Source organism: Scyliorhinus canicula, chromosome 10 (assembly GCF_902713615.1).
Source record: "Scyliorhinus canicula chromosome 10, sScyCan1.1, whole genome shotgun sequence".
Taxonomy (NCBI): domain Eukaryota; kingdom Metazoa; phylum Chordata; class Chondrichthyes; order Carcharhiniformes; family Scyliorhinidae; genus Scyliorhinus; species Scyliorhinus canicula.
In genome coordinates this window covers 51,877,523-51,904,648 of record NC_052155.1, presented here as the reverse complement: position 1 = coordinate 51,904,648, position 27,126 = coordinate 51,877,523, and the positions used below count along the sequence as shown (strand labels likewise).

The following is a 27,126-nucleotide window of genomic DNA, read 5'->3' as shown; positions in this document are numbered from 1 at the left end:
ATGGCAGAAGTGCTCCTATTGAGGAAAGCAAACAGACCAGCCTAATATTTCCATTCAGAGAAATGCTACAATTCTCCAACTGTTCAAACTGTCCCAAATACCTCTGGCGTAGCTGAAGTGAATAACTACAAGATTTATTTTATATTCTTCCATGGGATGTGGGTGGCGCTGACAAAGCCAGCATTTATTGCCCATCCCTAATTACCCTTGAGCAAGGGCGGTGGATAAGCCGCCTTCTTGAACCACTGCAGTTCATAAGGCCTTGGTACACCCACAGTACTGTCAGGGAGGGAGTTCCAGGATTTGGACCCAGTCACAGTGAAGTCATCCCTGCAAATACCTTTGGATGAGGCTGGGATGGGAGAGGGAATATGAGAGTTTGACATTTAGATAGAATTCCATAGAATTCCTACAGTGCAGGAGGCAGCCATTCAGGCCATCGAGTCTGCACCGACCCTCAGAAAGAGCACCCTACCTATCCACCCTCCCTATCCCTGTCACCCCACTTAACCTGCACATCTTTTGGGCACTAAGGGGCAATTTAACATGGCCAATCCACCTAACCTGCACATCTTTGGACTATGGGAGGAAACCCGAACAAACCCCACGCAGACACGGGGAGAACGTGCAAACTCCACACAGACAGTCACCCAAGGCCGGAATTGAACCCGGGTCTCCGGGTGCTGTGAGGCAGCAGTGTGCTCCAGAACCCAGATTCAACTCAGAAGCTCAGTTCTTTCTGGCTTGTGAGTCAGTGACCACAGAAGTAGTTCCTCTTCTTACCTCCTCTCAGCTGAACAGCTATCATCACGCCTTGCTTTGCATTTCAGGTTGTACCCCTTCTACCAGCCCATTGGGATTAATAAAGTTTCTGATGGGAATGGGCTGAGTTCCCACGAAAACTCACCTGGTTATCACATGGTAATAGTAAATCTTTCCCTCTGGGTCCCTGGCAGTCTTCCAGTTGGAGGGGAGGATAATGGTCTTCGGCTTTGGAGGGGACGGAGGCGGCAAGTCGAGAAGGCTATTGACGACAATCAGTTCTGGCTGGAGATTGAAGATACAGAAGTCATTAAAGAAAGAGGCACAATCCGAAGACAACTCGTGTGGCATTCAAACTGTAAAAACCAGGAGAAACAAGTTAAAGTAGTGTCTCTCGCCCACATGGCCAAAACAGCTTATTCAGTAAGTGGCTGAATCAATACAGACCAAGAGGCCCCAGGTCCACACAAAGAACAGCCACTTGTGCAAGAGTGCCCAACTACAGAGCGCCCAACTGGTCAACGCACAGGCATGAGCCAAGTCTTGAGGTGCTTTGGTGCTGGAGTGAAGGGGGGAGGCAAAGAAAGGTCATTTGGCCTTTCGCAATCCATCTAATGCCTGTAAAATACTGTGATACATAACAATAAAACAAAGTTCTTTTATTAATTCTCAGAAGTGGGCATAGATCAGGGATGGCATTTATTCTCTGTGCCTAGCTAGCCCAAGGAAAATGGGGTTGGGCCTTCTTTTTAGAGCAGTTTATTGCAACCAAGTGACTAGATATTCCACTCGAGAGGGTGAATAAGAGTCAACCTCCAAAGTTAGCGTGACACTGGAGTCACACACAGGCCAGACCAGGCAAGGACAGCAGATTTCCCTCAAGGATATCCGTGAATTAGTTGGGAGTTTTATGACGATCCAACATCTTCATGGCCGCTTTTACTGATATCACTTTTGTTATTTCCAGATTTATTAAAAACTGAATTCAAATTTTCAAACTGTGTTAGGATTTGAAATTCTGCTCTCTGGATTACAAGTAAAGCTACATTGCTCTAACCCTATTATAATTGGAGCCGTGCAGAGTTACTATGGTCGCTGATTGAACAGTCTTTTGTCAACTATTTCAGTCAACTTAATCTCAGATAAATAAGTCAGCATGTACATGTTGCAAACAGGGGGAACACTACCCGACAGATGGCCCCATTCCTTGCCTCGGGATGTAGATTGTCTCAGGTGTAAATGTCTGCCACATGCTACCTGTACTGCACTGTGAGCAATACTGACTACATGTTGTTGGCTCAAGGATCTTTCTCCCAGAATCATGTGGCGCTCACAGCTGGAAGGTGAAGTCATGCGATTGTTTCAAAGTCAAGCAGCTATCTTGTCTATCATGTAAACTTTCTATAGAATCGGGGTCTGTATCACAGAGACACCGGGACCCCACCAACAGGCCTGCTTTAATTTTATCCTTAGATAAAATAAAGTCACCATAGTCCCAGATGACCATAGGCTGCTTTCCCCTTTGAGGGGGAGAGCTGACCGATGGCGGTTTAACCTGAGGTTCACCACACCTCAGGCAAGGGGCAAAGTAGTCCCTTAGATATAGCTTGTTTATATTTTGAGAAAGCAGCAACTGTGGGCCCAAGCTAAAGTTGCAGAGAAAAAGTTGATGTCTCCCAATCTCTGAAAAGATTCTGAATGAATTTTAGGGCAAATAAATTCAAACCATCTTATCAATAAGTTCCTACATTTCTTTGATTATGTTTTGTGGTGTTCAGTTCTGATGCAGGATCGCCAACCTAAACGTTACTTTTGTTTTTCTCTGTTCAGGTACCGACGGGTCTTGCCCTGGACTTTAGTTCCAATTCCCCAGTTTTTTTTCCTGCTTGGTGGAAGACTTTGTGGATTGAAACTCTCACCGCGTTTGACCTACAATCTTCTCTGGACACTTTAAAACAGATTAACGGGGCATTCATCTTGTGTCCTTGTGGAAAATGTGTGTATGTTTGCATTTGCTTGTGTGGACATGATATGTTTGCTGTACATACGTATGTCTGTGTGGAAGGGGCTGTGTACACATGTATACAAGTGCCGCTGGGTGTCTGCACAGTCACAATCTGTCTCCATAAGTACGAGAGCCTACATAACAACAAGCTATTAAAAGTGGGGCCCAGTTTGCTGATGATGGTGTTTTCATATCAACAAACTTCGGATTCACATGCTATTTAAACGTTTGACAGGCAATGTCCTTCCTTGACTGAAATGAACTTTATATCAGACAGTAGGGTGGTTAGTCCTACAGGACAGGGGTTTGTGTGTGTGTGTGTGTGTGTGTGGGGGGGGGGGGGGGGGGGGTCGCCTCGCTGGGACTTTCTGGAAGAAGGACTGAACCATGCACCCTTTGATTCAGAGGCAGGTATATTACCACTCAGTCAAAGGCTCACTCAGAAAATATTGCGTTGCGCCTTCACACACCTTGCTACTATGGTAGGCTGTGCATAAGACATAAAGTTACAAATTTTAATGCAAGCGTTCGGCAGTAGTTCACAGCGGGTAGGTGTAGTGGTGGGCAGGAGGGGAGAAGCAGGGAGGGGAATAATGACATGACAAGAAGGATTGGCACAGGAGGTACCTGCTGTACAGTCTGCGGCTGCCCAGGTTGCTGGTAGGACGGGGCCGATGATGTCACAAGCATTCCCGCTGCCGGCTGGGCGACAGCACCCTGCGGGTGAGCCAGGAAACACTGCTGCCCCTGCGCACATTCAGGACTCGACTGAGTGTAACTCTGCAATGAGCAAAGACATAAAGACAGAGGGGGGACACAGAAGAAGAGAAAGGGAGACACACACACAGACGATTGAAAGAAAGACTTGCATTCATATACTACCCCCCTATCCCTAACTGCCACATGATATTGATTAATAAAAACTGAAAGGACTGTACCTGGACGATTTGCTGAGTAGCTGGTCCGTAAGGAGAGGATATACTGTAAACGGGTTGGCATGGCTGCCCCTGGTAGTACATTGGCGCCGGCGGTTGTCCACTGGCATACTGCTGGTGCACTGCCAGTGTCTGCTGGTTCGGATCCCACATCCCGTAGCTTTGCCCAGTGGTTGGAGTGCCCGGCACTTGTATCACGGGTACGTTAGGGTCCTGGGGGATAACAACGGGGGTCGGAGCCAGGTACTGCTGGCCCTGGACATCCACCTGCGGTGACAGGTGCTGGACTGTAGAGTGACCCGCTGGCATCGTCTCTGCCAACAGGGTCTGCGGATGCTCGTAGCCCATCTGTGATGGACACAAGGGCTCCACATTGGGTGTCGGAAGGAGCACTTTACCAGCGTTGGGGTTGACCGGGTCAACATAAGTCTGCAGAGGGTAGCCCGGTGGGTAAGTGGCAAAGTTCTGGTGAGAGTTGCTGTAGGTTGCAGAGTCATAAGGCACCTGCGAGCTGACACAAATTGGTTGTATCGGTTGCTGCTGCTGCTGCTGCACCAAGTAGAGGTTCTGTTTCTGCGCCTCCCTTTGTGCTACTTCTTGTTCAAACAGCTTCCTCCGTTCCTCAGTGGACAGTTTACTCCTGGTTTTCTTCTTCTTAGCTGGTGTTGCGCCGTCATACCTTTATAGAATAAAGAAAAAGGTAACATTACACAGTCGAGCAAAGTTTATAACTAACCATAAAACAAATACTTCTCCATAGCAACAGCTGAGGTTGGAGTTTCTTTCTCAACCAAACCTGCCCCATCACCTCATAAACTTAATGGTGCATTTCACATACAAATTAATTATTTTATTCTCAGGATGTGGTCAGCTATCCCGAGTGAGGAACCTGAAAGGTTCCTCGTTTAATCTCAATTTCAGTCTGATTATGCTTTTGTGAAGCACCGTGGGAAGTTTTACAGTGATATAGGTGCTACATAAATGCAAGATGCTGTTGTAGTATGGAACCATAATCACATTTAAGCCCAGACCAGGTAGGGAAGATTATGTCCTTGAAGGACATCAGGAAATCAGCAGAGCCTTTACAAAGATCCAGTAATCTCAGACAGAGTTCACAGTGCAGAAGGAGGCCATTCGGCCCATCGAGTCTGCATCGACCCATGGAAAGAGCACTCCACACCTCTACCCTAACCCCGTAACCCAACCTAACTTTTTTGGACACTAAGGGCAATTTAACGTGGCCAATCCACCTAACCTGCACGTCTTTGGACTGTGGGAGGAAACCGGAGCACCCGGAGAAAACCCACGCAGACACGGAGAGAACGTGCAGACTCCGCACGGATAGTAACCAAAGTCGGGAATAGAATCTGGGACCCTGGAGCTGTGAAACAACTGTGCGAACCACTGTGCTACCGTGCCGCTCTCAAAGTGGAGAATGTGGGTATCGATCCCACTACCTCTTACATGAGGAGCAAGCGCTCTACCATTTGAGCTAATTCCCCCAGTACCCCTTTTTCTGGGTCACTTGATGCACTTTGTTTTTTTAAAATAAATTTAGAGTATCCAATTCTTTTTTTCCCAATGAAGGGGCAATTTAGCATGGCCCATCCACTTACCCTGCACATCCTTTTGGATTGTGGGGGTGAGACCCACACAGACACGGGGAGAACATGCAAACTCCACACAGACGTGACCCAGGGTTGGGATGTAACCTGGGTCCTCAGCGCTGAGAGGCTAAACGACTGCGCGGCCGTGGCCCCCCCCCCCCCCAACCCCACTTTATGCACTTCTAACAGTTTCTGGATTTATTGTATGCACTTTCACAACCGTACACACTTCCGACAGCATTCATGACAAGGTTTCTTTGGCAGCATTTCTCAAACCCATGACCCTTCATCGCTTAAAAAGATAAGGGCAGCAGGGTCATGAGATCATCATCACCTCCAAAGGCCAGAATTTTATGTTGCTCAAGTGGGCGCATGCCCCACTCGGAAATGCATAAAATGAGGCCAAGATGCTGGGCGGGAGTCCAGATGTCATTGCGCACTTCTGCGATATTTTGGTCAGCAGGCACAGGAGAGCCCGATGCACAACTGCCGACAGTCAAGGAGGCAATGTAGTTCATCAAGGAGCCGATTGAAAGCAATTTTACGTGGGCCTGCTTTTACGGTTGGTGGGCGGGTCGGTTGGCCAGGCAGCCTTTACGTTACAGCTGCGACCTCAATCCAGGGCAGGAAGAGATTTCAGGGCTGAAATAAAATTTTAAAAGGTGTCTGGGGAGCGAGATTTGGGTTTGAATATGTTGCCTAGGAACCGTAGTGGTTTTAATTTTGTACAGGTGTGCAGGTGCCCTCGAGACAGCTCCGCGGTACCATCTGCCTGAGGGAGCACATCAGGTGTGCTCGCCCGCACCCCTACCCTGTCCCGTGCCCTCCCCCTTTCTCAGACTCCACCGTCTTGCCCCCCTCCCCTGCAGCGCTGAGCCTTTTCGGCTGCCCGATAATTGGCCAAACAGCGTGAAATCCCATTCTGGGGCCAATTACGGCCTGAAGCACGTTTTGTGCCCGCCTAGGGCACCCACCCAAAGGGCAAAAGATTCAGGTTCACGTTCCCCTTCAGGACGCATATCATTCTAACCCTGGACCATTCATTGTTGCTGGGTTAAAGTGCTGGATCTCCCCAACAGCATTGTGGGAGGACCATAGGCACTTGAGCTATGGAAATACAAGAAAGTGACTTACTACCACCTTCAAAAACAACAGGGAACCCACAGGTCGAGAATTATTGCAAACAAATGTTACAATGGTGGAATTTGATCTCGGGACCTCTGGGTTACCAGTCTAATGCCTTGACCAGCGCCCACAATGATCTGCAATACGCACGCACCTTTCATGAACTCATGATTCCAAATTGCTTTTCAGCCAATGAAGTACAAGTTGCAATGTAGTTAATGCAACAGTCAGTAAATCATAGAATCTCTGCAGTGCAGAAGGGGGCCATTCGGCCCATCACATCTGCACTGATCCTCCAAAAGTACACTATCTAGGCCCACTCCCCCACCGCATCCTTGTAACCTACACATCTTTGGCCACGAAGGGGCAATTTAGCATGGCCAATCCACCTAATCTGCACATCGTTGGAATGTGGAAGGAAACCGGAGATCCCGGAGGAAACCCACGTAGACAGGGGGAGAAAGTGAAAACTCAAGGGCAGAATTGAACCCGGGTCCCAGGTGCAGTGAGGACCAGTGCTAACCACATAAATGACACAAAGTCCCAAGAATTTGAGCACTTATTCCAAACTGACACTATATAGGGCATTGGCGAAACTGCATCTGGAGTACTGAGCACAGCTTTGGTCCCCTTACTCGAGGAAGGACGTAAAGGAGGCAGTTCAAAGAAGGTTCACTAGATTGAGCCCAGGGATGAAGGACTTGTTTTATGAAGAGATTGAGCTGGAGTTGTGAAGAATGAGGAGATCTAATTGAGGTACATAAAGTCCGAATGGGGATTGACAGGATAGACGTAGAGTACATGTTTCCCCTTGTTGAACATTCTAGAACGAGAGGTTACAGTTTTAGGCTCAGGGGTGGCAGATTTAAAACAGAAATGAGGAGGAATTACTTCACTCAAAGGGTCTGAATCTGCGGAATATTCTACCCCAGAGTGCAGCAGGCATCAGAACGCTAAACAAATGTCAGGAGATAAGATGGGTTTTCAATTAGTAGCAGGATGAAGGGTTAGGGCGAGCGGGTAGGAAGGTGGAGATGAGATTAAGATCGCAGTGAATGGCGGAGCAGGTTTGAGAGGCAGAATTGCCTACTCCTGCTCTGGATTTTCATGTGCCAGTGCAGTACAGAGGTGGTGCTGCACTGTCAGGGATGCTATCTTTCGTATGAGAGACATTAAACTGAGGCCTCATCGACCCTCTCAGGTAGGCCTAAAAAAAAAATTCACATGACGCAATTCAGGGAAGAGCAGTGTTAGTCTCCTGGCCAAGACTTTTCTTTCAACCAACGCCACTAAAAATTATGAACTGGTCAATACCTAATTTCTGCTTGTTTCTCTTACATTGAAACAGTAATCACAATGCAAGAAGGTTGTGAAGAGCTTTGGGTCATCCCGAGTTTGTGGAAGTCACAATATAACCGCATGGTTTGATAGTGTATGTTACCTGGCCCCTTTAGAAACCTACAAACAGTACGTCAACATGGATGATGCAGGTAGGTTCTGCTCGACACACTTCATGACCAAATAGCAGGTAGTAAGTCACTGCCTTCAGTGAAGGAGTGCCGCAGAGGAGGGCTTTCCTAGTGGCCACAAGTAGTTCAGAGCAGAGAGAGAAAAGAAGCTTGCCTTTCATCTGGAACGGATCTCTTCAATCCATCTCGCTCGTAGGCAGAAGGCGGTGGTGAGGTGGCTGGCTTGCGTTTTTTCCGATCTTTACTGAGCGTCTTGTCAGCGTCCTTCTCCTTGCCCAGGTTCACTGGAGTCTTCGGAGTCTGAGAAACATCCTTCTGTGATGTCCCATCCCTGCCACGCTCTGGAACGCAAAAAAGGCACACAAGCAATCCTCAGGGTCTTTCTCTCCATGAGAAGAACTCTCAACAGGGAGTAAAGCATCAAAGGAATAGGAAAATTGACAGAAAATGAACCCTTGGCCCAATTTTGCTCCCATCTCCCTCTTAAAATAAAACATAACTTAAATGAAACCCAATTTTGAGGGTGCAGACCCGCCCCAAATGTTAATACACATACTCCACATTGCCAGCAACCCCTGCTAATAATAAGAGTTAAAAGCTAAACTAGTAATCCTTCTCCTTGACTCTGGGCTGTCAAAGGAACCAGGGGGGAGATAGAGAGCCATATTCAACATGGCCCCTGAAGAAGCCTAGAACGGCATTCCGTGGTCTTACATAAAGCTACCACCATTTCAGGGCAAAGGGGAGCGGGCAATAATTGAGTGACCCGCAATCGCAGAACCAATAATTTTCAAAAAAAATAAATTTAGAGTACCCAATTATTTTTTTCCAATTAAGGGGAAATTTTGCATGGTCAATCCACCTACTCTGCACATCTTTGGGTTGTGGGCGTGAAACCCACGCAGACACGGGGAGAATGTACAAACTCCACACGGACAGTGACCCAGGGGCCATGATTCGAACCCGGGTCCTCAGTGCCGTAGGCTGCAGTGCTAACCACTGTGCCACGTGCCGCCCTGCAGAACCATTAATAACAAAAAATTGACTTTAAAGGAACTAGAATCTGGATTAAATTCCTGAAACGTATTTTAATTTATCAATCTACCATAACTTCCTGGGGTTTAATTTGTTTGAAAGGCAGGATTACAGAATGCCTTTACCCCACCATTGGAGGCCCTGCCTTCACCAGTTTCAACTCCATGCTTGGGAGATTCTTTCCTCGACCCTCTTAAGTTTTTGGTCAATTGTTCTAGTCTTTCCCCTTTTGGTTCAGGTTAGGTGCTATGCCAATGCAGGTTGAAGTTGTGGTGGGATGGAGAGAGGGGGAAAATAGGGCAGTTATACTGACAGGTGCACGATGGACTAACAGCCTGCATCCTCCTCGCCCCAAAATCTACAGATTCATCACTGGGTAGCAAACAGTAGCGAGAATCTTGGCCGATTTCCCCCTTGCCTAATCCCAGGATGTGTAAGCCATCTTGGTCTTTATGGTTTGATAAAGTGAAAAACAGAGAGAGGGCGCAGGTACACTTCTATATAGAGACACACACACCTGGAAGCTGCAGACAGATAAATTTAGTTTACGTATTATGAAAAGAACATAGTCAGCATGGACCTGTTGGGCTGAATGGCCTCCTTCTGTGCCATAATGACTCTAACATTAAATCAAAAAGCATTGAGAGAGACGAGATACTGAGACTATTTCAAATGGAACAGAAAAGGCCAGGGGGAGAAGCAAAAAGGGACAATAGTTTTGATAGACTAAATAGAAAAATGCTACTTCCTGAGGCATCAGTAACAGGATGTCATCAATTTAAAATGTCAGTGAGAGGGGATTTCCGGATGCGGCATACCGTGTGTTTGGTGGCTCCTGGCAGAGCAGTCTTTTTTAGGCTCTTTATACCCAGTTTTTGGGGAAGGTTTGTTTGTGAGAAGCTGTGGGAAGGTTTGCGGTATTTATAGAATGTCAAATTACGGAAAGAAGAATCTATGGAGAAAGGCAGTGAGCGAAGTCCACCGTCGAGCCTGGTGAGGGGTGCAGCAGGAGGAAAGATGGCGGGTGACAGCCCGTCGAGTGGGGCCACGCCCATCATGGCTGGAGATGACTGAAGCGATGACTGGAGAGTTTGAATGTTTGTTCTCGAAGTATTTCGAAAGGCATCAGACGGGAAAGCGTTTGAGGCTCGAGTGGGTGAGACCCTTGCCCCAGTGAGAGAGGAGTTGGTGAAAAGTTTGATGGCGGTGGGAGAGCAGGGGAGACAGTGAAGGGGGCAGAGGACGCCTTGTCACAGCACAGCGACCATTTCACCTCAATGGGCGAGGAGCTGTGGAGTGTGGCAGAGGTCAACAGAGGGCCGAGCGCCTCGGTGGGAGAGCTGGTCACAAAAGACATTATCGGAGGATGGTGGGTGTGTCTGAGGGGGTAGAGGGCCAGAGGCCTACAGGATACTTTGCTAATCTGCTAGCGAAGATATTGGGGGAGGGGCGGGATTCCTCCCAGTACGAATTGGACAGTGTCCACCGGTCGAAACCGAGGACGAACGAACCACCGAGATTGCCTGTTTCCACATTTTTCAAGTGAAGGAGGTGTTGAGGTGGGCAAAGTGGAGTGAGAACGCAAGGGTATACGCATGTACCAGGAATTGACGACAGAATTGGCAAGGAGGCGGTCGGTCTTTGGTCGTGCCAAGGCGGCGTTGTGCAAGCGCAATGCCCGGTTTGGTGTGGTCTACCCAGCGAAGCTGCAGGTCACGCACAATAAGACATAGGAGCAGAATTAGGCTACTCGGCCCATCGAGTCTGCTCCGCCATTTAATCATAGCTGATATTTTTCTCATCCCCATTCTCCTGCCATCTCCCCATAACCCCTGATCCCTTTATTATCAAGAACCTATCTATCTCCGTCTTAAAGACACTCACTGATTTGGCCTCCGCAGCCTTCTGCGGCAGAGTTCCACAGATTCACCACCCTCTGGCTGAAGAAATTTCCCCTCATCTCTGTTTTAAAGGATCGTCCCTTTAGTCTGAGATGGTGCCCTCTGCTTCCAGTTTTTCCTACAAGTGGAAACATCCACTCCACGTCCACTCTATCCAGGCCTCGCAGTATCCTGTAAGTTTCAATAAGATCCCCCCTCATTCTTCTGAACTCCAACGAGTACAGACCCAGTGTCCCCAACCGTTCAACAATGGTAAGGCCTATTATTCGAGACGGAGGCATTTGTGAAGGCAGAAGGCTTGGGACGGGAGTGAATTTGGATTTTGACGGTATTTGACCAAGTTTTTGTTGATTTTTCTTTCTATCATTTTTTTCTTGGATGGGTGTTCTGGTTAACCTTTTTTTTTGATACAATTGGGGTTTGAGCTGGGGTGGTTTAGGATGTATGGTTGTTGGGGTTTTGTTAGGACGCAGGGTATGGGGAGTTTGGATGGGTGTGGGAGACCATAAGACCATAAGACAGGAGCAGAATTAGGCCACTTGGCCCATCGAGTCTGCTCTGTCATTCAATCATGGCTGATATTTTCTCATCCCCATTCTCCTGCCTTCTCCCCATAACCCCTGATCCCCTTATTAATCAAAAACCTATCTATCTGTCTTAAAGACACTCAATGATTTGGCCTCCGCCGCCTTCTGCGGCAAAGAGTTCCACAGATTCACCACCCTCTGGCTGAAGAAATTCCTCCTCATCTCGGTTTTAAAGGATCGTCCCTTTAATCTGACATGGTGTCCTCTGGTTCTTGTTTTTCCTACAAGTGGAAACATCCTCTCCACGTCCACTCTATCCAGGCCTCGCAGTATCAGGAGGTGTTGGAGTTTCTGTGGTTTCTTTTTTGGGGTGGGGGAGGGCGTTCTGGCAGGAGCCGCTGCGCTAGCAAACGTATTGTTCCCTGGTGAATGGGAGTGAGGTGGAGGAGGGGGGGGGGGGGGGGGGGGGGGGGGAGAAGAGCTGCGATTGTTGGAACCTTGTGGGCAGGTTTTGATGTACCTGAGAGGTGTGTATGGTGGGGGGTGGGGGGGGGGAAGAATGGGGATGATGCTGGGTGAGGTGTTTTCAAGAGGAAGTGGTAGAGAGGTTGCTGGGAGGCTGGGGGGGGGGGGGGGAGTGAAGACGGTGACTAGGGCCGGGCCTTGGAGGATGGTCATGGCGGGTAGGAAGGGGGGTGGAAGAGACCCCCGGTCAGAGTGGTAACGTGGAACATACAAGGGTGGGGAGGACCAGTGAAAAGAGCATGCGTTCTCTCGCATTTAAAGGTCCTGAGAGCGGAAATGGTGCGATTACAGGAGACCCATCTGAAGGTAAAGGACCAGCTGAGGCTAAGGCAGAGTATTTGAGGTCTTGGAGAAGGGTCTGACCCAGAGGCTAGATGTGGGCTTATTGGCAGATCAAATAATGCGTTGGAAGCAGTTCAGAGAAGGTGTACGAGATTATTACCTGGAATGGGCAGGATGCCTTATGAGGAAAGGTTGGACAGGCTGGGCTTGTATCCGCTAGAGTTGAGAAGAGTAAGAGTAACTTGATTGGAACATACAAGATCCTGACAGGTTGATGCGGGGCAGATGTTTCCTCTAGTGGGAGGATCTACAACGAGGGCTCACGGTTTCAAAATAAGGAGTAACCCATTTAAAACGAAGATGAGCAAATTTTTTTCTCTCAGATGGTCTTTGGAACTCTTCCCAAATAGGTGATGGAAGCAGAGTCATTGCATATTTTTAAGGCAGATGTGGATAGATTCTCAGGTTGCAAAAGGGGTAGGTTTTTTGGGGGTAGGAGGGATTCAGATTTGAGGCTCAATCACCTTCTCCTGCTTCTTGTTTGTACGTATACCACCCCCCGCACCCCCCCATCTCTCGACTGCCCTCCCCAAGCACCATTTTATATGATCCTACAAGAACGGCTAAAGTAAATGTCGGTGCCTTAGAGCTTAGAGGCAGTAGCAGGAAAAATTATCAGGGGATTGAGAAAACGGCAGAGACGTTGGACAAATATTTATGCTTATATCCATAGTCAAAGAAAAATTATATACCAGAAATAGAGGGTAATCAAAAGGGCAAATACGCACCGGTACTTTCCCGCTCCGTTTGACTCCGATCTTTCTTGGGAATTCTGTACACTTCCTGATTAACAAAGACAGCAATGTTAGAAACAGGCATTTATATCAGACTGTCAAATCTCAAGGTGCTGGTGATATTTGGTGTGCTGGGAAACGTAGCAACCATTTTGCATGGAGCAAGGTCCCACAGATGGCCTGGAGGCAAAAAAAAATTTGAAACTATTTTTGGATGAGGAATAAATGTTGGCTGGGATACCAGGATACCTACCCTACTCTTCTTCAATTAGTGCCATGGGGTCTTTCACATCCACCTGAACAGTCACTTGCCTGGCTGAATGCAGCTAACAACAACATTCAAGAAGCTCGCTGCATCCAGGAGAAAGCAGTCTGCTTGATTGGCACCCCATCCACCATCTTAACATTCACTTCCTCCACCACTGACGCACAGCAGCAGTAACAAGGTGCACTGCAGAATCTCAGCAAGGCTCCTTCAACAGCACCTTCCAAACCGTCGACCACTATCATCTAGAAGGGCAAGGGCAGCAGACACATGGGGACACCACCACCTGAAGGTTCCCCACCGAACCACTCACCATCCTGACTTGGAGATATATCGCCATTCCTTCACAGTCACTGGCTCAAATTCCTGGACCTTCCTCCCTAACATCACCGTGGGTGCACCTACACCACATGGGCTGCAGTGGTTAAAGGAGACAGCTCACCACCACCTTCTCGAGAGCAACTGGGGATGGGCAATTCATTCTGGCCTAGCCAGCAACGTGCACAACCCATGAACAAATGGAAAAAAAATGATCCAGCTGTTCTTTCACTTTTTCCTGTTCAATCAGATAATTTCTGTCACAATAGATAGTAAATCTATCTACCATCCTCGTAGTTGAACAAAACAGTAATAATCAATCCCCGTGTGAGCGTTTGCAGCAGAGCCAGATATGAAGCAAGAGAAATTCACATGCTGTACAACTTGGGGAATCAAATCCAAACTCACTTGTTCCTCCTTAGCTTGCTAGGTTTTACCACATCACATCTTAAATTATTCCAAATTACTCATTTACTGGACCCCATGATGTTCTTTTCTGAAAGCATTTTACCTCATGAACCCACCCTCGGGAGCCTGTTGGCCACGCGCTCCTCAAAATATAGTTTCCAAAAGTTAGTTTCAACTTTAACCCCTTTCCAGTGCTGACACCCACCTTCAGGTCCTTCCAGACATCGAGGAGCTTCATTGCCAACTCGCTCACATCTTCGATTTTACCAGGCTGCTCTTGGCTTCGCTCGCTCTCTGCGTCGGAAACACCTTCTTCCTCGTCCTGCGATGGCGTTTCCACCAAGGTCCCCTCTTCCAGCTTTGTCCCATTGGTCGCTTTTGAGGCGGAATCAGTCTCCTGGGCCTCCGCGTCGTCAGCCGGCACCTCGCCCGGCGCATCCTCCTCGTCCAGCGGGAGACACGACGGCCGCTCAACAGCAGCGACCACCTCGTCCTTCACCTCTTTGATCTCGATCTCTCCGTCGGAGGCTTTACTCGTGTCTGAGAGCCCACTGTCCATGCTGTTCTCGCTCATGATTTTCAGCCTCTTCATCACCAGTTTCTTTTGGCGGTCGCCATCTATCTCGGCGCTCAGCTTCACCGCGGGATCCTGCGTGTTCAGGGGCGTCTGCGCGCGGGAGGTGTTTTCACTTGAATAACCGTCTGCCTCGCTGACCTGGGGAGCTGATGCTTTTGTCTGGGCCCAACGCTGGATGATGGGCAGCAGCTTGCTTTCCTCCAGCATGTTCTTTGTGGAGATTGGCAACTGCTCCAGGGTCTTCATGATCTGTGAGGAGAAGTGAACAAGGGCTTTAGTCAGTGCTGCTTCCTCATTCTAACTGCACTCACATTGGATACAGACTCACCAGTGGAAAAGGGTAGAATCCCTCAGCAATCTCAGCCTTCCTGTTAAAAAAGTTTTGCTTCACTTACCCTACACATTTCAACCTGACGACAGCGAAGGACCCCAGTCCAAGTTGATTAATCGTCAGTTGCAATTCACTTCTGTTTTGTACTTTGATCTCTGCTCCGGGTGACAGCAGCACCATATTGTGGAGCTCCTGCACTCTGGGCCCCGGGAGCTCCACCCAAGCTTTGCAGTAACACCTCACCCTCTCACCACCATGATGTTAGAATTGCCAATCAAGGCCGACTTCTTTCGTAATCTATCAACAGCGGGTCTATCACCGAGAAAGACAGCAGTTAACTCTACTGGTGTCCCCCTCTCCCTCCAACTAGGTAGCACACTTTTAAGAATGGTGTCAAAGCCTTGAAAAAGCTACAGAAAAAGTTTACCAGGATAATACGAGGGACGAGGAACTCCAGTTCTGTGGGGGGGGATTGGGGTTTTCTCTTTGGACCTGGGATGGTTAAGGGCGATTTAATAGAAGCATTCAGTTGCTTGAACAGAGTGTAAATGGTGCCGTGGACTGACTGAGCTGAATAGCCTGTACTTGGGTGTGTGATCGTATTCAAAAGGATGATGGGTTTTGAAAGAACAAATGGGGAGAACAATTTCCTGGGACAAATGAGTCAGTAGCCAAGGGGCATGGATTTAAAATAATCGGCAAAAGAACTGGAGCAGAAATGAGGAGAGTATTTTTCGCACAGAGGGGTGTAAAGATCTGGAAGGATGGTGGAGTTAAGATTCCACCCGAACTTACAAGAAGAATATTGGCAATGTACTTGAAGACGATGATTTTGCACAGGTTTATGGGGAAAACGTTGGAGCATGGGGCCAAATTGAATAGCTTGCCCCTGGACAGACTGATATTCTCAAAGATCCTTTTAAGATTCTTACTGAGGTGGAGTTTGCCAAGTGGGCAAACACTTTCTCCACAGCCAAAAACATAAAATGCGCAGCATAGAACATACAGTACAGAAGGAGGCCATTCGGCCCATCGAGTCTGCACCGACCCACTTAAGCCCTCACTTCCACCCTATCCCCGTAACCCAACAACTCCTCCTAACCATTTTGATCACAAAGGGCAATTTATCAAGGCCAATCGACCTAACCTGCACGTCTTTGGACTGTGGGAGGAAACCGGAGCACCCGGAGGAAATCCAAGCAGACACGGGGAGAATGTGCAGACTCCGCACAGACAGTGACCCAGCGGAGAATTGAACCTGGGACCCTGGCGCTGTGAAGCCACAGTGCTATCCACTTGTGCTACCGTGCTGCCCAGCACTACCTGTCGGATTCCTCCACTTCAAAGACCCGCTCAGCAGTCTTGCACGCTCCCAAGGCAGGTAATAGGTAAAGGGAAGAGTTCCCTCCACACCGTTCCCAGTGGACTGACACCACTGGCAAGGTACACTAGGGCACAATCTTTCTGCACTGTGTTGATCACGTTTTACTCTGCGTCCATCTTTTTAAGTTGCACTAAGTCTCTATCTAAATGGTGACATTCTACCCATGGGTTAGGAGGTGCAATCCCCACTCCAGATAGTCCTGGCGACATACATATTGGCAAAAATTTCTGCGAAATGGCATAAATCAACATTTACGAAAGCAACATTTAGGGGCAACACACTGGCGTAGTGGTTAGCACTGTTGCCTCACGGCACCAATGACCCCGGTTCGAGCCTGCCCTGGGTTACTGTCCGTGTGGAGTTTGCACATTCTCCCCATGTCTGCGTGGGTCTCACCTCCACAACCCAAAAGATGTGAAGAATAGGTGGATTGGCCACGCTAAATTGCCCCTTAATTGGAAAACAAATGAATTGGATTCTTTAAATATTAAAAAAGCACTGCTTCCTCACAGCGCCGAGGACCCGGGTTCGATTCCGGCCCCCTGTCCGTGTATAGTTTGCACAATCTCCCCTTGCCCGGGTGGGTCTCACCCCCACAACCCAAAGATATGCAAGGTAGGTGGATTGGCCACGCTAAATTGTCTCGTAATTGGAATTTTAAAAAAACATCACAGATGAATCAAGGATAGTCAGCATGGATTTGTTAAAGAAGATACTGTCTAACTAACTAGATTGAATTTTTGAAGAAAGAAGGGTCAATTACAGTAGCATATTGATGTCGTCGACATATATTTTAGCAAGGCTTTTGATGGTACCACCTGCAGCCTGATCAGCAATTTTAAAGCTCTTCGGATCCAAGGGAATGTGGAAAGTTGGATCCAAAATTGGTTTGGTGGCAGGAAGCAATGGGTCATGCTCAATGGTTATTTTTTGACTGGAAGGTTGTTTTCAGTGGGCTTCTGCAGGGCTCAGTACTGGGCCCATTGCTGTTTGCAATATACAGCAGTGATTTAGACTTGAATGTAAATTGCATAATTAGCATGCTTGCAGATAATATGAACGTTGGCCATATTTTTGATGTTGAAGAAGCCACAGCCTGCAGAAGACATCAATTGAACTGGACACATGTCAGAAAAGTGGCAAATGGGATTGAATCTGGAGAAGAGTGAGGTAATGCATACTTGGGGAGGAAAAACAAGTGAAGTACAATAGATGAGATTCTCGTGGGCGGCACTGTTGCCTCACGGTGCCGAGGACCCGGTTTCGGAACTGGCCCTGGGTCACTGTCCGTGTGGAGTTTGCACATTCTCCCCTGTCTGCGTGGGTCTCACCCCCACAATCCAAAAAGATGGACAGGGTAGGTGAATTGGCCATGCCCCTTAATTGGAAAATAAAGAATTGGACACTCTAAATTTATTAATAAAATAGATAAGACTTCAGGAAGTACAGATGAACACAGGGACCTTGTAGCACATTTCTACAAATCCCTAAAGGTAGATAAGGTGGTCAAAAAGGCACAACAGGACTATGGAACATGAGCTGAAGGTGGGATTAGAATGGATAGGTCTTTGACAGCCAGCGTTGGACTGGGGTGAGCACAGTAAGAAGTCTTACAACACCAGGTTAAAGTCCAACATGTTTGTTTCAAACACTAGCTTTCGGAGCACTGCTCCTTCCTCAGGTGAATGAAGAGGTATGTAGAGGGACATTGAGGTTATCCACTTTGATAGCAAAAACAGGAAGGTAGATTATCTGAATTGTTATAGATTGAGATAGGGGAATATGCAACGAGACCTGACTGTTCTCATACACCAGTCACTGAAGGGAAGTATGCAGCTACAGCAGGCAGTAAAGGCGGCAAATGGTATATTGACCTTTAGAGCAAGAAGATTCAAGTACTTTTCCGTTTCAGACTGTTACAGAAGGTGAAGTCACACGGGATCAGGGGTGAGCTGGCAAGATGGGTACAGAACTGGCTCAGTCATAGAAGACAGAGAGTAGCAATGGAAGGGTGCTGTCTAATTGGAGGGCTGTGATTAGTGGTGTTCCGCAGGGATCAGTGCTGGGACCGTTGCTGTTTGTAGTGTATATAAATGATTTGGAGGAAAATGTAACTGGTCTGATTAGTAAGTTTGCAGATGACACACAGGTTGGTGGAATTGCGGATAGCGATGAGGACTGTCAGAGGATACAGCAGGATTTAGATCGTTTGGAGACTTGGGCAGAGAGATGGCAGATAGAGGTTAATCCGGACAAATGTGAGGTAATGCATTTTGGAAGGTCTAATGCAGGTAGGGAATATACAGTGAATGGTAGAACCCTGAAGAGTATTGACAGTCAGAGCGATCTAGGTGTACAGGTCCACAGGTCACTGAAAGGGGCAACACAGGTGGAGAAGGAGTCAAGAAGGCTTAGGAATGCTTGCCATTGGCCAGGGCATTGAGTATAAGAATTGGCAAGTCATGTTGCAGCTCTATAGAACCTTAGTTAGGCCACACTTGGAGTATAGTGTTCAATTCTGGTCGCCACACTACCAGAAGGATGTGGAGGCTTTAGTGAGGGTGCAGAAGAGATTTACCAGGATGTTGCCTGGTATGGAGGGCATTAGCTATGAGGAGAGGTTGAATAAACTCGGGTTTGTTCTCATTGGAACGACGGAGGTTGAGGGGCGACCTGATAGAGGTCTACAAAATTATGAGGGGCATAGACAGAATGGATAGTCAGAGGCTTTTTCCTAGGGTAGAGGGGTCAATTACTAGGGGGCACAGGTTTAAGGTGCGAGGAGCAAGGTTTAGGACAGGGGTGGGCAAACTTTTCCGTGCAAGGGCCACATTCAGAAATTCACAATTTTAAAGGGCCGCATAGTATATTAAGTAAAATAATTACTTCACCCGGTTATGATTCTGGGCGCCTCATATAGAACATAGAACAGTACATCACAGAACAGGCCCTTCGGCCCTCGATGTTGTGCCGAGCAATGATCACCCTACTCAAGTCAACGTATCCACCCTATACCAGTAAGTAACCCAACAGCCCCCCCCCATTAACCTTAAAAAAATTTTTTTTTTTTTTTTTTTAAATGACTTGGTGGGCCGCATAAAGACCTATGCGGCCCGCGGGCCGTAGTTTGCCCACCCCTGGTTTAGGAGATGGACGAGGCAAGTGTTTTTACACAGAGGGTAGTGGGTGCCTGGAACTTGCTGCCGGAGGAGGTGGTGAAAGCAGGGACGATAGTCTTGACAAATACATGAATAGAATGGGAATAGAGGGATACGGACCCCGGAAGTGCAGAAGATTTTAGTTTAGACGGGCAGCATGGTCGGCACAGGCATGGAGGGCCGAAGGCTGTATTATCCTTTGTACTGGAGCAAGAATGTCTTGCTGCAATTATACAGGACTTGGTCAGGCCACACCTGTAATATTGTGTGTAGTTTTGGTCTCCTTATCTGAGGAAGCATGTTCTTGCTATAGTGCTGGTGCAGCAAAGGTTTATGGACTGGTTCCGCGGATGGCGGGACTGAAGTACGAGTAGAGAGTCTGTCAGGATTATATGCACTGGAGTTCAGAAGAATGAGGGGGCATCTCATAGAAACCTATAAAGTTCTAACTGGACTAGACAGGGTAGGTGCAGAAAGGATGTTCCCGATAGTAGGGGAGCCCAAAACCAGGGGTCACAGTCTGTGGATACAGAGTAAACTATTTAGGACAGATATGAGGAGAACTTTCTTCACCCAGACAGTGGTGAGCCTGTGGAGTTTGCTGCCACAGAAAGTAGTTGAGGCCAAAACAAGGTATGTTTTCAAGAAGGGGGTTAGATACAGCTCTTGGGGCTAAAGGAATCAACGGATATGGGAGGAAAGCGGAAACAGGTTACCGAGTTGTATGATCAGCCATGATTAATGACCGAACAGGCTTGAAGGGCTGAATGGCCTCCTCCTGCTCCTATTTAGGTAACGGAGACATTCTGAATTCTCCCTCTGTGTACCCGAACAGGCGCTGGAATGTGGCGACTAGCGGCTTTTCACAGTAACTTCATTGCAGTATTAATGTAAGCCTACTTGTGACAATAAAGATTATTATTATTTTCTATGTTTCTATGATGGCCCCCTGGCCCCTTTTGTGCATGTATATAGTATATATACACACACATATAGAACATAACATAGAACAGTACAGCACAGAACAGGCCCTTCGGCCCTCAATGTTGTGCCGAGCCATGATCACCCTACTCAAACTCACGTATCCACCCTATACCCATAACCCAACAACCCCCCCCTTAACCTTACTTTTATTAGGACACTACGGGCAATTTAGCATGGCCAATCCACCTAACCCGCACATCTTTGGACTGTGGGAGGAAACCGGAGCACCCGGAGGAAACCCACGCACACAGGGGGAGGACGTGCAGACTCCACACAGACAGTGACCCAGCCGGGAATCGAACCTGGGACCCTGGAGCTGTGAAGCATTTATGCTAACCACCATGCTACCGTGCTGCCCAGAAGACTGCAGCTTTGGCTCGGAATTATGGTAAGACATCTATAGTTGGGTCTAGCGATTGTTGGTGACCCCCCCTCCTCATTATATGGATTTTGGGAGCCCAGGAACCCCATTACTATTACAGCTCCCACAGCAATAAGGGACTAAAGCACCTTATTGGCTGATGTAAGATAGTTACTGCAATGTTCACATTGCATCCAAAGAAGTGGAAGTTATGTGGATTGGCCAGGATCAATGTGCGGGGCTATGGGTAAGGCGGGGGAATGGGCCTCTTTTGGAGGGTCGGTGCAGACCTGATGGGCCAAATGGCCTCCTTCTGTCCTGCAGGGATTCTATAGATCCTGTTCATCAGCATGCACCTGGTTTTATTCTCAAGGGAGATTTTACAGATAAGAAAACAACCATCAGTGCCCACTCAATGCAGAATTCACACAAAAAGAAGTTTTTAAAATCCTGATCAATGAGAGTTGTGGGACCAGCGAGCTTCATCATTTAAGCACCCATGTTAATGTTAGAGCTCTCTCTGCTGGTGGATGGCTAGTATTGCAGCTTTCCACTCAGCAATTGTACACAACAGTCATTCCCCGTGGGACTGTACGAATCTTTAGCTCAACGTACTTCGGTCTGAAGCTTAATATTGTTGCTGGAGTTCCCCCGGCTATCGCCAAGCTCGGTCATCCAGATCCACAGCAGGGACAGTCCATGATACTCCAGAAAGGACTTCAAGCAACTCTGTGAGTGTGTGTTCTGAAAAAAAGTAAATGCATATATTAAACGTTTTGTTTTAAAAGAACCCTTTTAGTCTGCCAATCTCTTCTCAGTGATGTTGACCTTTTCTTCATTCTTGGGATGGGGGAATCACTGGCAAAGCCGGCATTTATTGTCCATCCCCAATTGTCAGAGTCATAGAATCATAGTCATAGACGTCTACAGCATAGAAAAGGCCCATCTCGTCTGCGCCAGTCAAAAACAACCACCTAACTATTCTAATCCTATTTCCCAGCACCTGGCCCATTGCCTTGTATTGCTTGACATTGCAAATCTAAACACTTCTTCAATGTTGAGGGTCTCTGCCTCCACCACCCTTTCAGGCAGCGGGTTCCACACACTCATCCACCAATGGGAAAGGTTTCTCCTTGTCAACTCTATCTATGCCCCTCAATCTCTGCTCCAAGGAAAACAACCCCACGCTAGGGTGGCACAGTGGCTAGCACTGCTGCCTCACAGCGCCTGAGACCCTAGTTCAATTCTGGCCTTGGTTGATTGTGTGGAGTTTGCACTTTCTCTCCATGTCTGCGTGCGTTTCCTCCGGGTGCTCCAGTTTCCTCCCATAGTTCAAAGGTTTGCAGGTTAGATGGATTGGCCAGGCTAAACTGCCCCTTAGTGTTCAAAGATGTGCAGGTAAGGTGGGGTTATGGGGATAGGGTGGGGGAGTGGGCCTAGGTAGGGTGCTCCTTCAGAGGGTCGGTGCAGACTCAATGGGCCAAAGGGCCTCTTTCTGCACTGTAGGAAGTCTATGTTCGATGTTCTATCTTCATAGCTAAAATTCCCCAGCCCACACAATACCCTGGTAAATGTCCTCTGCACCCTTTCCAGTGCTATCACATCCCTCCTGTAATGTGGATTCCAGAACTGCACACAATACACCAGCTGTGGCCTAAGTAACGTTTATACACTTCTAACATAACCTCCTTACGCTTAAACTCTATGTCTCGACGAATAAAGGCCAGTATACCTCATCTTGAGAGGGTGATGACGAGCCGCCTTCTTGAGCCGCTGCAGTGGTTCTCTCAATTTGTTAGTTTGGGAGTTGTAGACCTGCTTAGCAGTGGTCTGATATAATGGAGTAATTTACTGTGCAATCTCAGAGGGCAGCTGAGAGCTGACCCCACTGTAGTCACAGATCGGGTAGACCGGATAGGATGGCAGGTTTCCTTCCCGAACGGACATTAGTGAGCCGGGTGAGTTTTGAATAACAATCCCATAACTTCATGGTCACCTCTACCAAAAACAGCAGTTTATTTCCAGATTCTCAAATTGCTATGCGAGATTTGAACCCACACTCTGATTTACTTGTCGGCTAACATGCACTGCTGATTTCCCACTTTGCTTTTAGAGAAATAAACACCAGTAAGTGAGGTCTGAGTAATTTAGACAATAAATGGTTTAACAATGAGTGAAGGTAGTACAATGATACAGTGCCAGCAATCACCACACTTAGCAATCTTCTCTGGATTGACGTTCAGCTCGATGGTTATAATGATGTTTACTCTGGTTATAATGGTTCACCGCTCCTACAAGTAGTTCTCACAGTTACCTGTATAATCTTAAGGCAGGTTAGTTTCTGCTCCATAGTCTCTATCCGGACCATCAGCCGAGTTAAACTGAGCACATGATTTGAGTCACACAGTCCGTCGCCGTTCTCCAGGAAGGCCTCCAGTTCTTCATCCACCTGGGAATTGAGAAGAAAGAGGAGCCGGACCTCAAAATTTGACCACTACCACACCCGATGACAGAGGACAGCAACCGAGCCCCTCACCAGCCCCGAACCATTCACTCCAGTTAAAAGGAAGCACTTAAACCTGTGGCACCGCACAAGATGGACGGTTATGGCGGAAGCATCAATGGTGTGATTCCCCTGGGGTGGGTAAAAGAGGAAAAGGAGCCACTGGACAGTACAGGTGAAGAAAGGGAGAGATTGGTCCGTGAACATTTAACTGGCCTCAGCCAGATCAACATTTTGGTGATACAGTTGTTGGCAAATAGTTGGCAGGTTTGCCCCGAGATTTACAACAGAATTCAAATTCACAAACTGTTTTGGTGGGATGGAAACATAAGAAATAGGAGGAGTAGGCTCCAGGGCCCATCGAGCCTGCTCTCCATTCTATATGATGCTTATCTTGGGCTTCAACTCCCGCCCATTCCCCTTAATCTCAGAGACACCAAAAATGTGCCTATCCCCAACCTTAAACATACTGAATGATGCAGCATCCACAACTCTCTCGGGTAGAGAATTACAAACATTCACAGCTGTTTGAGTGAAGTGAATTTTCCTCATCTCGGTCCCAAATGAATTCTCCTCATCTATGTCTCCTTATCCTGAGGCTGTGCCCCGGGTTTTAGATTCCCCGACCAATGGAAACAATCTCCGTGTCCACTGCCAAGCTCTTGCAGAGTTTTGTAGGTTACATTCTTCTAAACTCCAGAGAGCATAAACCCAATTTACTCAGCCTCTCATCTCAGGACAGCCCTCATTCCAGGGCCCGATGAAGGGAACATTTTGCTGCACCACCTCCAATGCAAGTATATCCTTTCTTAAACATGGAGACCAAAACTGCACAGTATTCCAGATGTGGGCCTAACCAAAACTGCGCACACTGTCCCAGATGTGTCCTCACCAAACCCTGTACAACGGTAGCAAGACCTTTTGTACTCTAATCCCCTTGCAACAAAGGTCAACATACAATTTGCGGGGTGGCATGTGGCGCAGTGGTTAGCACTGTGGCTGTGGCACTGAGGACACGGGTTTGAATCCCGGCTCTGGGTCACTGTCCGTGTGGAGTTTGCACATTCTCCCCCTGTCTGTGTGGGTTTCACCCCCACAACCCAAAGATGTGCAGGGTAGGTGGATTAGCCACGCTAAATTGCCCCTTAATTGGGAAAAAAATAAATAATTGGGTACTCTAAATTTAAAAAAAATATGCAATTTGCCTTCCTAATTGTTTGCTGCTCCTGCATGCTAACTTTGAGTTCCGTGTATCAGCGCACACACCCGTCTGTTTGAATATTGACACCTACAAGTTTCTCATCTTTTAAAAAAATGTTCTGCTTTGATATTCTGATGACCAGAATGAATAACCTCACATTTCCCGATACAACACTCCATCTGCTATAGTGTTGTCCACTCACCTAACTTGTTTGTATCTCTGTCCTCCCTGCAGATTATCTTTCCACTTAACTTACTACCATCAGCAAACCTAGTTTCATGACTCTCTGTCTCTACATCCAAGTCATTAATATGGATAGATTGGAAACAGCTGAGTTCCCCGGCACTGATCCTTGCTATTCACTGCCTGCTAACTTGCAGAAGCCCTGTTTATGCCCACTCGCGGTTTTCTATCTGTTAACTAATCCTCTAACCATGCTAATATATTACCCCCAATTCCGTGCACCCTTATTTTGCCTATTAACCTTCCATGTGTTACTTTATTTAATGTCATTTGGAATTTGAGGTATACAAAATCTACTGGTCCCCCATTATCTACCCTACTAGTTACATCCTCAAAATGCTCTAATAAATCAGTTGAACAGGATTTCCCTTTTGTAACACCATGTTGACTTGCTCAGATCATACTATACTTTTTATAAGTGTTACGACTTCCTTAATAGTAGATTCCAGCATTTTCCCAACATCTGACGTCAGGCTAACTGGCCTGTAGTTCACTCCTTCTTCCTTTCTTGAAAAGTGGTGTAACGTTTGCCAACTTCCAATCTATTGGGGCAGGGGGAGGTGGGAAGAGAAATGGAAGCTGCAACTCAAATGGCAACGGTCATTCCACAGGTAGTTTAAAGCGATACTCACAGAGTCTTTCTTCCGGGACCGATCCTTGTCTTTTAGTTTAACTTTGCCTCCGGCAGCCCGGATGCTAACACGGTTTTCACCGCCCAGGTACCCGCGGCAATTTGCTGATCCACAGAAACATTTCTGAGCTTCCTTGCTGCAGTCAGGGATGTAAAAATATCCATCAGCTTAGGGTCTAACCACAGATAGTCAGCAAGGGTACAATGCAGCTAATTCAGCTGTCTTACCTTCAGGAGTATGCCAAACACCAATGATGACAACTTATATTTATACGGCAACTTTAACATAATAAGATGTCACAGGGTGCTTCACTAGAACATTACAAAACAAAATATGACACCCCACGTGTGGTATTATAACTGATGACCAGGTCTGGAGGAGAACACCAGGTAGAAAGGTAGAGAAATTTAGGGGAGGGGATTCCAGAGCTTAGGGCTGCGAGTGCACAGCTATCAATGATGTGCTTAGATGTGAGCTAAAAGCAGGTCAGTGAACACAAGGTGATTCGGTGGGAGTTGGGACACAGGCAGGCCATTTTGGGATGACCTCAAATCGGGTAGAGCATAGGTATAGTCAGGTTGAGGGGTAACAATGTCATTGGATGAGGGTTTCAGTGGCAGATGAGCGGAGGAAAAAGAGTGGAGCCGGAGATTTAAATTTGGCGTTCCAGGAAAGAAATAGATTTGGGAATTGCAACATGTTCAAGAACATGGGAGGAGAAAGGGAGAATGGGGATGTATTTTGCAAGAATGGAGGTGCAAAGGGTTATTTTTGAGGACAGGGGTGATGACAACAGATTTAAACAAGAGAGGGAACCCTTGGAAGGGAGGACTGCTATCGACATCAGCTCGCATGGGAACCAGGAAGTTACGTTGGGTCGTCAGTGTTCAGTGGGAATAGGGTCGAGGGAGGAGTCTCACTGACAAGATGATTTTGAATAGGGCATGTGGAGAGATAGGAGAGAATTTAGAGAAGTGGGGTGGGGTGGGAAGAGAGAGAAATGGTATTGTATACGAAGTTTGGCCGGATGGACAAGGGGAAGAGAGGAAAGCAGAAGAAGCAGCTGATCAGATGGTCCTAATCTCAGTGGCAAAGAGCATGTATGAGGATAGAGGACTCAGGGGAGAGGGGTTTAAGACAGCTGAAACCACCACTAATTAAAGGATAGGATAGCCCAGGGGTGTACCTATAGTAATCCCACCACTAATAAATGTTTGATACTGCTGAGGACGTCCAAGGCCACCTTTAAGGCAGTTAAGTGTCAACCATGTTGGTATGGCACTGGAGTCACACATGGGGAAGGCCAGGGAAGCACAACTGGTTTTAGTGGACCAATTGGGATTTTACTATAGTCTGTCAACACAGCCATGCTGGGATTTAAACTCGATTCTTGGAATTACTAGCCCAGTAACATTCCGGCTACATTCAAACAATCCCTCAATGCAGCCACATTCCCGATGCCATATTTAGGGTAAATTAGGAGCTCTTGGCAGCCCATGCAGTTCCAGGGTTTGGACTCTGTGAGGATGAAGGAACAGCGATACGTACTTCTAGATGACGGAGGTTGTGAGCTTGGGAGGGACTGCTGAAGAACCTTTGGTGATTTGTGGCAGTGAATCCTACAGATGGCAAGTACTGTAGCCAAGGGTGTGCCAGTGATGTTATACTGAGTGTAACAGACAGTGCTAAAGATGACCACGAGTTGAATAAAAACAGAAGCATTCTAGCTGTGCAAACAGCCCTGCTGAACGGTTCTTACCCATATCTCTGAAACTGATAATCGAAGGTCAACTC

General features: G+C 47.4%; 1 protein-coding gene across 3 annotated transcripts in view; it reads right to left on the bottom strand.

Annotated features, from left to right (window-relative positions):
- The window catches only part of setd2 (SET domain containing 2, histone lysine methyltransferase), a 110,640-nt gene that overhangs the window by 19,082 nt on the left and 64,432 nt on the right, over positions 1 to 27,126 (bottom strand). For 2 of the 3 annotated variants that reach the window (XM_038808915.1, XM_038808911.1), the window contains exons 9-18: positions 27,092 to 27,126; positions 25,333 to 25,468; positions 23,068 to 23,202; positions 21,369 to 21,497; positions 14,164 to 14,784; positions 12,962 to 13,016; positions 8,058 to 8,244; positions 3,706 to 4,381; positions 3,395 to 3,547; positions 908 to 1,047 (exon numbers count right to left, since the gene is read on the bottom strand). The exon at positions 27,092 to 27,126 is cut by the window's right edge and continues 63 nt beyond it. In XM_038808915.1, the coding sequence (XP_038664843.1) occupies positions 908 to 1,047; positions 3,395 to 3,547; positions 3,706 to 4,381; positions 8,058 to 8,244; positions 12,962 to 13,016; positions 14,164 to 14,784; positions 21,369 to 21,497; positions 23,068 to 23,202; positions 25,333 to 25,468; positions 27,092 to 27,126 (2,267 nt within the window). The remainder of the gene's footprint in view (positions 1 to 907; positions 1,048 to 3,394; positions 3,548 to 3,705; positions 4,382 to 8,057; positions 8,245 to 12,961; positions 13,017 to 14,163; positions 14,785 to 21,368; positions 21,498 to 23,067; positions 23,203 to 25,332; positions 25,469 to 27,091) is intronic. The other variant, XM_038808912.1, reaches the window with a different exon arrangement.